At 40.7% G+C, this 12,867-nt stretch overlaps 1 protein-coding gene across 1 annotated transcript; it reads left to right on the top strand.

The window, feature by feature from the left end:
• Window positions 1-2,041: 2,041 nt before the first annotated feature.
• On the top strand, window positions 2,042-10,698 carry PAH (phenylalanine hydroxylase; the record flags this gene model as incomplete). Its single annotated transcript, XM_010185531.1, has 8 exons — window positions 2,042-2,238; window positions 2,610-2,745; window positions 4,047-4,116; window positions 5,336-5,392; window positions 6,343-6,438; window positions 6,758-6,891; window positions 9,858-9,973; window positions 10,568-10,698. Coding segments are annotated over 8 exons (850 nt in total), but the record flags the coding sequence as incomplete, so codon positions are not given.
• Between the last annotated feature and the right edge of the window lie 2,169 nt (window positions 10,699-12,867).

Raw genomic sequence — 12,867 nt, 5'->3', positions numbered from 1 at the left:
AACTCCTAATATTCTGTGATTCTGTGATGGAAAGCAAAAAAAGTCAGGAGCCTAGTTAATAGCTAGAAAATTTGGATAAGACTTTGTGGTCAGATGTGGATGGCTCTAATGTCCATTTACAGGTATTCCACAGAGGATTTACCTTTCCTGCATAATGGTTAGCAAATTCTGGTCTCTAGTTTGCAGACTTTCATCAAATCCTACACAGAATTTAAAAAAATAAACCAAAAACCAAAACCATATTAACTACACACTCCCCCCAAAGATTCAAACTGAAACCATCTTAGGAAGATGAAACCGTCATATTCCAAGATGTAACTAATTAATATTTAGATTTTTGTCCAGATCCTCAGACACATCAGAAACAGAGCCTGTACAGACCTGGACCTATGTCCCAGAAGCACCTTCTGTGTGAAGTTCTTGGACTTTCCAATAAGGTCTTTCAGAGCAATAAGCAGGGTGTGAAAGCCTATGCCTGGGCTTCTGGGGCTTGTGGAAAGAAGGCACGTGTTTTTTTGTGACTTTGGGCATTGATTCAGGAAGGCCCAGATGGTTTTGTGTTGTACTTGCCCTGGGTGCTGCACCTGCCAGACATGTTTCTCAGGGTCTACAGTGGGGAGGAGAGGTCAAAGTACTGTCTCCAGCATAGGGGGACAAAGATGCAGAGAACTGAGCAGAAGGAAAGGGATATCCAAAGTTATCAGGCTTCATGGGAAGTATCTGAAAAGACAGATGTGCTTAGCTTGTGAAGTCAGCTACAAAGATGAGGTGGCTCAGGGGTCGTTTGTCTTGTACTCTTCTTCTTGCCATAAATTTAATCCTCTTCTGTGTCCCTTCTTTTGCACCTGTTTTGTTCTCTTTCCTCCTGTTGTTTGCCTCTCTCCTATGCCTTTTCTCCTTTGCCTTCTCTCTTGATACATTTACCGGCTGTTTTTGTTGAATGCTTATTTTCTCTGACTTCTCTTTTCTTTGTTTTCAGTTTACCTCTTCCCTCTGCCTTCCTTTGCTCCTGTTCCTATTAATCCTTGATTTTTTTAATTTGAAATTTGGAAGTTATTTAAGCTATGGCTTCCCCCTGTAACCCTGGAGGGTGACTGAGGATTACTTAGCAGTGCTATAAGAACAACAATTCCCTAGCAATCCTCATAATTCAATGTGCTGTTTAAAGCTCCACAGATCAAGGAGGGCTGATACAGAGAGACAGAAAATGACAGTGTTCCAGAGGAGCTGCCCTGAGGCTCAAGGAAAAAATGAAGGAGTGGGAGATGGTGGGGTGTCATCAAGAGTTTAACAATGAATCTCTGGGGCTTGGAAAGCTCCAGTATTATTCCAGCAGTGATGTTAACCCTATTAAATTACTTAAGACCCTTTGATTTTTCAAAGCTGCTGGATTCACCTATGGCCCTATCATTATTGCTAAGGAATTGGCTATTCACAGGAGGCCAAACTTCATTGCTTGTGATTGCCTAATTCCCACTAGCTTCAACACAAGCTAAGCATATGGAGGCCTGAGGGTGAGATTTGACTCAAAATTACTCATTACAATTATAAGAAGTCAAACTGACTGGAGTCTGCATCTGTTACAGCATAAGCACAGATCAGAATTTCTCTGCCCATCCAAGAAACAGAGTTTTCTGGAGCTGATGGTTTTCCTGTAGTTACCAAAACAATTAATTAATGTAATGTGTGTTAGAGCAAGAAATACCGCAGCTGCTCCATATCTAGAAATGCAAATAAATTGAAACTCACAGTAAGCAAATATTTTTAGAAGAACATCTTGATAAGACAAATAAGCACTAATCTATTTTTACACAATAGTGCAAGGAGTTGCCTGAAGGCCCGTATCTCAGCTGAAGTCAGTAGAGTCCTTCCCAACCTAGTGGCAAGTGAAGCTCCTTTTACACCTGCACGTCAGACCAAAGGCATCTCCCTCCTGCATCAGCAGCTCCTGGCCAGCCCATGTGAAGCTCCTGAGTATGATGCTAATGGCAATGGACATTTTCTCTGTCGCTCTTGTAGAGGGTATCTATTTTCTTTCCAGTGGTCAACCTATTCCTCGAGTGACCTACACAGAAGAAGAAAAGAAAACATGGGGCACCGTCTTCAGGGAGCTGAAGAGTCTCTATCCAACTCATGCTTGTTACGAACACAACCACGTGTTCCCACTGCTGGAGAAGTACTGTGGCTACCGGGAGGACAACATTCCCCAGCTTGAAGATATTTCAAAATTCTTGCAGAGTAAGTATGAAGCATATGAAAGAACCAAATCAAATGAAAGGCCTCAGCTGTCAGTGGGGTTGGTGCTTCCAGAGATGGAAAAGCAGACCTTGCTTTATCACAGGCTCTCTGTGATTCTTGGATACATCACTTAGCCTGTGTCTTAAGTCTCACTCTAAAACTTCCAGGGGTATGTTGATACAGATATTCGGATACTCTGATGGTGATACACATGGGTAGAAATCTCTCTGTTCTTTCACAGCTAAACTCTATTTAACATAAGGAGAGCAAATTAAAAAAAATAACAAATTTTTTTCACTGCGAGGAGTCCAAATAAAGATAAAATCAAGCACACTAGCTGTTTTTAAGACATAATTTTTTTGTCCCCTCAGCCTGCACTGGATTTCGCCTGCGTCCTGTTGCGGGCTTGCTCTCCTCTCGGGATTTCTTGGCTGGGCTGGCGTTCCGGGTATTTCACTCTACTCAATATATTCGCCATGCATCCAAACCCATGTACACACCAGAACCGTAAGTACTTTGGCACAGAAAGCGTGTAAAGTTGCAGCAGATTAACAGCAGGGTCAGCCCAACTCATACTAACCATGTGGGACGGTGGGGCACTCCTGGGAACAAAGCTAATGGAGAGAGGCCAAGTGACTACTCTATTCTGAAAACATTTTTGGAAGATTTCTAGTCTTTTTAACAAGCTGCATCCTCTTCTGAAAGTTCTTATGGGACTGATCAGACAGTTTTGCTACTGAAGGCATACTTGCGTGGTGGCTGTGAGGTGAGAAAGCACTGTAGAGAGGCATTTAGCTTAGCTATTAACACTCAAACAGTAGCGTGAAATCTAGTGCAGGAGTGACTCAATGTGTTGCTAGCAAACTTCTGGCAGCAGGATAGAGGAAGCCCAGATCATTAATCCTTTCCCCTTTTTTCAGTTTTATATTGTAGTTTCTCTCTGCCCCTGTCCATTATCCTTTCCCACTTGCCGTTTTCAAACCAATTTTCTTCCTTTACTTTGTATTGTTGCAGTTCTTTCTCCTCTCCCTTACTATTTCTTTGGTTCCTACTTCTTCACACAACCTTCTTTCTTCCTCCATTTTTCTATCCCTCATTATTCTGATTTTCCTCCCTGTTTCTCCTCACTCCATTCTCATTGTGCACAAACCCAGGCTGAAATAGCTTTCACTGGCCTTGCCCTCTTGAGAGCATCTTATTCTTCTTCTCTTTCTATCTCACCAAATGACTTCTATGTCTTTGAAAAATCTGGTGAATTCTTCACCAAACACACCTGTCCAGCTGCCAATTTCAACTTGTGATGGAAGTATTCCTACCTGGGTAAAGGAGAGCTTTCACCTCTCAGTGGAAGACTGTGGGGCTGAACATGGACTGAAATTGAACTCTTGAGGTGCATATTGACACCATGGTGAATTGTCTGAGTAGCCTGAGCTTCATCTAAAGAGGTTTCTTGTCCTTGAGACTGAAAAGTCCATGTTCCCTTTGGTAAGGTGATTTCTTTCTGGGCTTTCCTGACCTGGGTGGGCAGTTAAATGGACAATTTTCTTCCATAAGGAAAACCAAATAATGTATCACCATTCTTCTCAGGAATGTGTGATGATAAAAGCACTGAAAACCCTGAAGCATGTAAGCATTTCCACCACAAGAATAATTTTAGAGCAAGATATTTTCCCATGAGTCTTGAGCAATATTTGCTGGTAGGAGCAAATGCACAGCATTCCTGTCTATGTGCTGACTTTAGGGCATTCATCCAACATTGCTGGACTTTTCCTAAATTAAAGTTATTCAAATGTCATGTTTTCCTGCAGTGATATTTGCCATGAGCTGCTAGGACATGTGCCTCTTTTTGCTGATCCCAGTTTTGCTCAGTTCTCCCAGGTAAGTTGCTCAGTGGTTTTTTTTTATAACTGAACACACCAGAGACTAAGCAACTCAGAAGATCAACCAAGAGCTATGAGGGGTGGAGTGTTTATTAGCATATTAAGAGAGGCTGAGGCTGATGTATTTATTGCTTGAAGTCTTGACACAAATCACTTAGGTGAACTCATATACTCAAACTCCAAGTGTCTGTTCTGTGTGAGTTGTTTTTTTGCAGGCAAGCCCTTTGCGATGCCATCATTTTAAACCTTTTTGTAGATGTTGATCCTTCGGAGCAAAGTTAAATGGCTCATGAGTCAGATGAGTTATTGCTGTACCCTGCAGTCCAAATGTTAGGGAAAGTAGAGGGTTTTTTTGTTTTCAATTGAAGCCACAGAGGAGGCTGAGTCAAGTAGGGAACTGTCCCAGCTGCAAGCATGGGAGAAGGCTGGAGAGGAGCTTTTTCTTTGGTAGTGTTATTATCTATGGAAAATAAGCCAGACCTCAGTGAAGGAGTAACTTTTGGCTGCATCTTACCAGAAAACATGAAAAGACAGAAAGGCAGAGAAAGACCCTACTGCACCCTGGCTTATTAGGATTTGACATGTTGATAGCTGATCCCATGCTCTTGGTGTGGGTCTGTGTGGAGCTCTGATTTTGCACAGCACAAACCTCACTGGAGCAAACCAAGAAAGGTACCTGGTTATATAGAATCTTGTGTGACTGTCTTCTGAATCCAGCTGTTGCATGCCTCCTGAGAAAGGCTTCATTAGCTCCTAAGGTACAAATAAAGTCTTTCAAATTGTGCCCTGCCACTCAGAAAAAACAATTCATTCAAGGCTTGAGGAAAACACCTGCAATCAGGAGTCAAAACAGAGGGAAATACTTAAGGTGTGTGGGTGTGACTGGTTTTCTTTCTTCTGACCATATCATTCTCTTGGGTATGCATTATAGACTTGACCAAAAGCCTGTCAAAGCAAGAGGAAAAATTTATTTGACTCGATGGACTTTTGTACCACAAAAGATCATGCCTTGTAAATGTCATTTGAACAGCACCCTTTGTTCATTTCTGGAGAGGTTTCTGGTTTTAAATTGATGTTGCATGATAGGAACTTATCCTGTAAACATTTATGTGTGGTAGTAAGCGATGATAACATTGAAAATGTGAGAAATCACATAAGACAAGACAGGAAGAATGTTTGCAATAAACAGCTTGAAGAATAATGGTTTATTGTTACAGGAAATTGGACTGGCATCTCTGGGAGCTCCAGATGATTTCATCGAGAAACTCGCTACGGTAGGGCGAAGGCTCAATTTTCCAAAGCACCCTGTGTTTTCTTAGTTCTGCTGCCACTGAAGTCACTCATAGAACTCCCATAGAGTTGAATGGGAGCAGAGTGAAGCCTATGATTGGAAAATCCCACCCTGAAACAGTTGCATTAAAGGCAAATAACTTTGGGGCTCCTTGTTCAAAGTGACAGCTGTGATTAAACACAGAAGCCCAGACAAAATTTCCTCCAGCACAAACATATTGGGCAAGAAGAGATCACATGTTACTACATCTGCACAGGAAATTTCAGGAGGCAGATTCAGTAGTTTTACCTGCAAGAGTCCCTTCTCTTCCACGTTGCCAGGCAGATAATGTCCTCTGCAGTCAGTGTGTCTCACTTCTATCCTACTCTGAGACTACTAGAATTGCAAACTTCAAATAAAAACAAGGATATGCCTGTAAGATTAGTGTCTCCAGTGCCAACTTACCTGGGCAAAACATTGCACCGCCTTTGTTGTTTCTGATAGATGAAGTAGTTCTCCTGAGCCAGAGCAATTTTCCATTCAAAATGATAGACCAAGAAGTCAATCTAGGCCACACACCTTCTTCCTTCAATTTTGCACTAACGGCTAGATGCCTTCTGTGTGAAACAGGACACAAACTTTATCAACTAAGGTTCAAGCTTCAACTGGATTGGCCAGCCAAAATTAAATTTTATTGCTATAGTTTCATTGTCTCTGCTTCTGATAAATGTAAGCACAGTAAAAGACAACTGTGTCTGTCAGGACACTGAATCTGGCATTGTGCCAGTTTCAGGAAAAGAATTTCATTCTGTGGGGACATTTATTGTATTTATACAGTTGATAATTGACACATTTGAAATAGACATGTAAACTCCAAATGCATTCAAATCAATGATGTGCACCTATTCTTTTTTGATCAAGGAATCACATGTTTCTGTCTAATTTTCTTGCTAGGTTTATTGGTTTACAGTGGAGTTTGGACTTTGTAAGGAAGGCAATTCACTCAAGGCGTATGGTGCAGGGCTGCTGTCTTCATTTGGGGAGCTGCAGGTGTGTTCTATAAAACATTTCAAAGATGTTTATAATTGCTCAAATTTGTCTTCTGAATGTCTTCACATCCTTATTTTGCTTCATACTTTGTGCATAGAAGTAACATGAAGTGTCATAATTCATTGAAGAGCTCTGGTAATTGTGTCAGTGTATACATACACAGGGCACTCCTTCCCTAGCAAGTGACATTGTCATTGTATTTCACAGGAGCAACTCTTTCCTGTCTGAAACTAGGCGACATTCAGTAACTCTATCTTTCTTTCACAGCAAATTTAAGTACTTCTTAACTGAAATAAATTTCTTACCCTTTTGATCATAGTATAGTTTATCAAGCAAACCTGAGATTCAGCCTCTTGTCCTGGAGAAGACTGCTGTGCAGAAGTACCCTGTTACTGAGTTCCAGCCTGTCTACTACGTTGCTGAAAGTTTTAAAGATGCAAAAGAAAAGCTAAGGTAATCCAGCCATTCCATATAAGACCCATTTTTTTTGTCCATTGCCAGTACATTGGATTCCATTACCATAACAGGTCTTGGATTGGCAGTAATGTTTTGAGAGGCAATAAAAAAAGTTGTGCAATGCTTAAAGACACTAAGAAGTTGTTACACTCAAAATCTTGTCATGGGCAATATGGGGAACATACCTTATGCATGAAGCCAAGAATCTGTAGTTAGTCTAATTAAGAGTTTCACCTGTATAACCAAACTGCAACAAAGAAACATTGTTGGTTGAATTGCAATGATACTAATACTACTCCTTTACATCTGAAGTTATGCTTATCCTTACACTTTCTTTTGTGTCTCAAGTCAACAGTTTCAGTCCAGTGGTGGAGTGTGGAGTTGTCAAGTAATCAGCATCTTGAGGTCTTCATAGCAGGGCTATGATGTTAACGCATGGAGCTTCTTCCTCTTAGGAAGAGGCTGTAGGAGGTGGATGGTGTTGATGCTTCCTTTCTTCCCCCTCAGTCCAGGGTTTCCTCAGGGCCATTTTTGTGTTTTCTAACATGCTTTACGTCTTGCTCTTTCTACAGTGGTCTCCAAATCTCTGTTACTTCTGACTTTACAAATTATGTTAAATATTTTTATCTTTGTCCCTTTTGTTTCCTCTAAAACTGTCTTTTTTCCCTCAGTTCCTAAGTTTCCTTTACTATGAATAACTGATCAGTGAGGGGTGGTTGACAGCCTGGGGAAAACTAGCATCATCCTATTCTCGGACCTTTAAGACTTCTGTTATCAGCCCATGCTGGTACTCCTTTATGCTGCATCATTACTTTAGGGTCAGACTTAGTTCACGCTGTGCAGTGTAACTACCTGCTATTCCTGCCTATATAAGAATTATTAACAACAGGCCTTTTAGCACACAGTCATTCAGAATTAAGCAAAACTAAAACAAATTAGGTAATAGCTGTGTGGTCATTAGACAATTGCTATTACAGCTAAACAAAAATGCAAGCAAGCCTAATAAACCCAGTCCTGAGGATTGTGTGGTTAGCTTAATACAGAGCCTCCAGCTTGTTACCAGTGGTGTGTTTACAAGACTACAGGGCTGCACCGTAAATCTTTCAGTCATCTGTGACTCAAATACAGATTCAGTTCCAGTCAAACAAGACTATTAAATACTGGTCCAGGTTCAGTTCTGGTTCTTGAAACAGGAATGGCTCAGACTGTGTTTGAGGTTCAGCTTGGGTTCCACCACACAGCAATATTTCTATTTCTGTTTAAAAAACCTACCACCATATTTCTGGATGTTAGCCAAGCCACTAGGGGTTAGCCTTGGTTCACAGTCCTCAAATTTTTCACTTGGAGATGACACACAGGGACTTGTCCCAGACCTGCAGTCTCTTCTCTCTTTCTTTCCCATGCACAGATAAACACACACCAATACCCAAGATATCTGGCTGCCCTAGGCTCCCCAGCTCCAAAGTCTTCCTAGCTATCTCCCGTGCTGCTTCCTCAGTTGCCATAAGCCTGCAGCCTCTCCTTTTGTCCTTTTGTCTGGGGTAATACCTGAGAAAGATATTCTTATTCTTATTCTTATTCTTATTCTTATTCTTATTCTTATTCTTATTCTTATTCTTATTCTTATTCTTATTATCACTTTGTGCATTAATATCCTGCACACAGTTTCTGTCTTCTCTGTATACTTCTCTAACTGAGTAGTAAGTTCTTTGAGAAAACAGAAGATGCTGTTTTACTCTTTAAAAATTATCTTGGAGCTTCTTTTAATTGTTTCAGTGACCAAACTGGAAAACTGGTTAAATAGAAACAGAGGTCCAGGTGTTGGTCCAGTGCCTGTGTTCATGGCTTACACCTGGACATGTGTTTGTATGTAATGGAAAACCTCCCTGAAAAATTATTCTGAGACTGACCTGAAATATTTCAGCTTAAAGCAATCATCTTCGAGTTAGGATCTTACATTCAGCTTCTAACCTGGATCTCCCCCCTTAGAAAAACTGGACTGATGCCACTAAAAGCTTTCAAGCTAGCCCACATGTTTTTTTTGCACTGTCACAGCTAGTGGCCTGCCCACACTGAACTCTGAGACAATGGCCTTAGCTGATAATAATTAATACTAAACTGAAGGAGCAATGTGAAGGTGGCATCCAATATATTCCACTGTTCTGGGCTAATGGGATTTATCATGCTGAGTCACAGTCTGTATAGTGGGGCTCCATAATCAACCCCTGCGTGCTTTCCTTCCTCTTTCAGCAATAACTTCAGTAATCCAAAGCAGATATATAAGCCAGTATCCTGCTGGGGTCTACAAGGAGCCTGGAACAATAGCTCTGACCATCTCATCCCATTCAGAGTCCTCCTTTCCACAGTTCTGTGGTGATGCAAATTCATGTTTTCCCAAGACATCAAAATCTTAAGATTTCTGCTATGGAATTAACTATTTTGCAGAAAGGAAGGCTGCAAATCAGGGGTGGCAAGAATGCTGCTTCACTACATTGACTTTCTTCTATACTTTGCAATGACCTGGAAGCCACTGCCAATCATGCCAGAAGTTAACACCTTGCTTGCTCCTTGATATGCCAGGATGGCATAGGTACTTGGCTTTACTTTTCCAGAAACTGCAGGCTTGGACCAGGATTTCTATATTTTGCATTACTGAAAGGAAAATGAGATTTTAGTTTGGCAAATCCCAACAGCTACATAGTTGGCCTATACCAGGAGTAGTGTTGCCATGCCAATAGCATAATTAGTCCTGTTTGGAAAAAAACAAAGGTGGTAAAGACAAATGCAGATTCAAGTGTGTTACAGAATGCTGTATGTCTCAGATAATTCGGCAGGAATTTCAGCTATTTCCTCTCACAGGTTTTCTTATTACCCTCATCAAATGCACACACCAATAAAAGAGTGAGTTACTGAAAAAAAAGGAGCTTTTCAAGTTTGTATTTGTTTTTGTATTTTTGCCTCAGGAAATTTGCTCAAACGATCCCTCGTCCTTTCTCTGTTCGGTACAATCCCTACACCCAGAGGATTGAAGTCCTGGACAATGCAAAGCAGCTGAAGAACTTAGCTGACACTATCAATAGTAAGGATTTGTTACCTTGAATTCCTCAAAACTTGGATCAGAAATAGTAACCACAAAGAGGTTTTGTCTGGTTACATTTAATGTTCTGAACCTGATCAAGTTCAAGCAGCACACACCTGGTGCAAAAATGTCTTCCTAATTTTAGCCAAGTTTCAAAATAGCTTTTCACTTGACTTGACTATAGTTTGTTACATCTGAAATATTCAGTTTTGATGAAGGTGCTAGGAAAGGCCACAGGGCCTTGTGGTGGATCCTGATGTGTGGCTTTAGCTGTTCTCAGTAAAGAAGAAAAGGAAAAGCTTGACTTTAATCACATTTCCTTTTGCCATTCTAGACCTTTTTCTGATACATTTTCCCCCTAATATTGGCTAGCCTGCTAAGAGCCAGCACCCCTGATCCTGTAAGCCATCCTTGTATGACTGATGAAAACAAAGTGCTAACCTTACTCCAGTAAGACCTCAATGAATTTGTCCAATCCAGTACTTCTTTGTTCACCTTATTCTTTCAGGGAATGGATATAAAGATTAAATATATACAAGAGTGTTAGGAATGGGCTAACTGTAGGATTAACTGCTCTGTTTGTTTCCTTTGCAGGTGAGATTGGAATCCTTTGCAATGCCCTCCAGAAGATAAAATGAAGATTCACTGTAACTTGCTAATTTCTGGCTACTGACCAGAAGCTGCCATGTACAAATGCCAGTTTTGAACTAGACTCAGTTCATTACCTTTCTGTGTATTGCATGAATGCTTATGCTATATATCTTAATTACTATAGATTAGCAGAGAAAGAGACACCTGCAGGTGACCTTTGACTCTGTTTGCCTTCAGACACTAATCCATTTTTTCTCACTTAACGCAAAAAAAAATCACCTTAGTTCTGGTAATCTTAGGAAAGCCTTCATATCTCTTGTGCCAAAGGTTAGCAGAAGGAGGACATCTCCATCATGCAGAGCTATAGCCTGCTGCAGCTTTGAAGTTGCATTAGCACCCTGGGCCCAGGAACAGAATGGTAATGACTAACAGACTCATCTGTCTTGCTTTCTCTCACAATCAATGTCCCCCTCAGTTCCTCACATTTGTGCAAGATTCCCATGGAGTCCCAAACTCTACATCTTTCAGGGGGTATACATATACTGTTTAGCTCTCTGTACCTCTACTTCGACACACAAGCGCCTCTATCCTGAAATATTTTTTCCTAAAAATGTGATGTTACCATTGAGCCAAAGCACAGATGCTAGCAGAAAAGACAGCAAGTATGCATCTGCCTCACTAACAAAGATTTATCACTATGTATAAATATACTGTATTTGCACAAGCATCAATCCCGAAAAGGTTTGTGCAACTCAGGACTGCTGTATGCTGTGATGTCCCATTGGTTTTCAGAGCAGACTGCCTAAACAAGGCACTGTGATTGCTTATCCAGAGCATGGAATCTGTGCCTCAATACAGTACCCACAAGAAAAGCCCTTTTAGAAGGGAGTTATCTAAAGGCAAGTCTGTGAGGCTTTTTGCAGTTGGATATGAGGTCAGCTTGTCAATACTTCATGCAAGCAAGAAACCATGCAGATGTTTTAACAGGGCATCAGGACCTTATAAGTTCAGTCTCAGATCTATGCTGGCTGTAATGTTGTGTAACACCATGGATTCAGAACTGATTCAAGACCAGCCAGCTTACAGAAAGAGGACACCTCTCTTAATAGACATAATCAGCTACTCACAGTAGAAGGCTGATGTGTGAAGTACTCACAATCACCAAAACCTTGGAAATGGAGAAGTGGTTCTTACTATGCAGCTGAAGACAAAGAGTCTTTCAACTCCTGTATCCTGTATCTTCACTGTATCTGTGGCTAAAGTCCCCACCAAAGTTATGGAAGATCTGGGTTAGCTGTGTCTGAATGCATTAAAACCCAAACATGATATTGTTCAAGACAGATCTTAAGTCATTATACTTTTTGGAGTCTTCCTCCTTCTCTCACTTGAGCTTTAATCTCCTTCTTTTGGTTAAAGCAGTTTTATTCTTCCTGGAGTACAGCTCAACAGAGGCAGCAAATTGAAGCAAGGGCTGAGCTGTTCAGAAAGCTATTTCTGTATTTTAGCCAATAACTTTCACTTAAAGCAGCTAAATGCCCTACTGGACTGGTCCACATGATATAATGCCTCCCTGTAGCTCCCTAGTTGAAGGAAGAAGGAGATAGCACTTGTACATTGGAACAGAATGGAGCAAAGCAGAGTAGAATACTATTTCCAGCTTGAAACAATTCTGCATCATGATATTAAACATGATTCAGGACTCACATTTCTGTTAGAAGATTCAAAGATGAAGAGGGATTTGAAAGTCCATAAGTCTCATACCTACTATTGTACTACTCTTGTATTTAAAGTTTGAAAATAAATGGAGCTTTAATGTAAGCATCATCCTTTAGGAAGATAGAAAGTACAGCTGTTTCCATTATATTTATACTGGGTAATAACATTAATCTAAGCATACCAGCTGGAACCCTTTTCAATAGACATATACTTATGCAAAATGATATCATTTTGGTGCTTTGAAGTAAGCTTTTTATCTCTGTATCTTTTTTCTTCTTTTTTTTTTTTTTCCCCTCATGACAATGTCTGTGTAGAGCTTTCAGTCTGGCTTGGCATGTGTTTTTCAGTGTGAAAGTAGCCCATATTTTTCTTTCTTAGTATACTAGGATCTATAAGGTAACTGTGTACCATGAAGAGACAATTTCACCTTGATCAAGGTCAGTGATTGTGATGGAAAGAAGAGTGATAAGCACAGGTTACACAGGGAAGTGGTCTCCTCTGGGTGTTTTAAGATGCCAAGATATGACAGCAGCCTTGGAGTAGGGATGCTTTATTCCTCAAAGGATGCAGAAATTGTTGAAAGAGGG

This window comes from Mesitornis unicolor, unplaced genomic scaffold (assembly GCF_000695765.1).
Source record: "Mesitornis unicolor isolate BGI_N332 unplaced genomic scaffold, ASM69576v1 scaffold14605, whole genome shotgun sequence".
In the NCBI taxonomy this organism is placed as follows: domain Eukaryota; kingdom Metazoa; phylum Chordata; class Aves; order Mesitornithiformes; family Mesitornithidae; genus Mesitornis; species Mesitornis unicolor.
The sequence above is the reverse complement of the archived record's forward strand: the minus strand, read 5'-3'. Positions and strand labels throughout refer to the sequence as shown.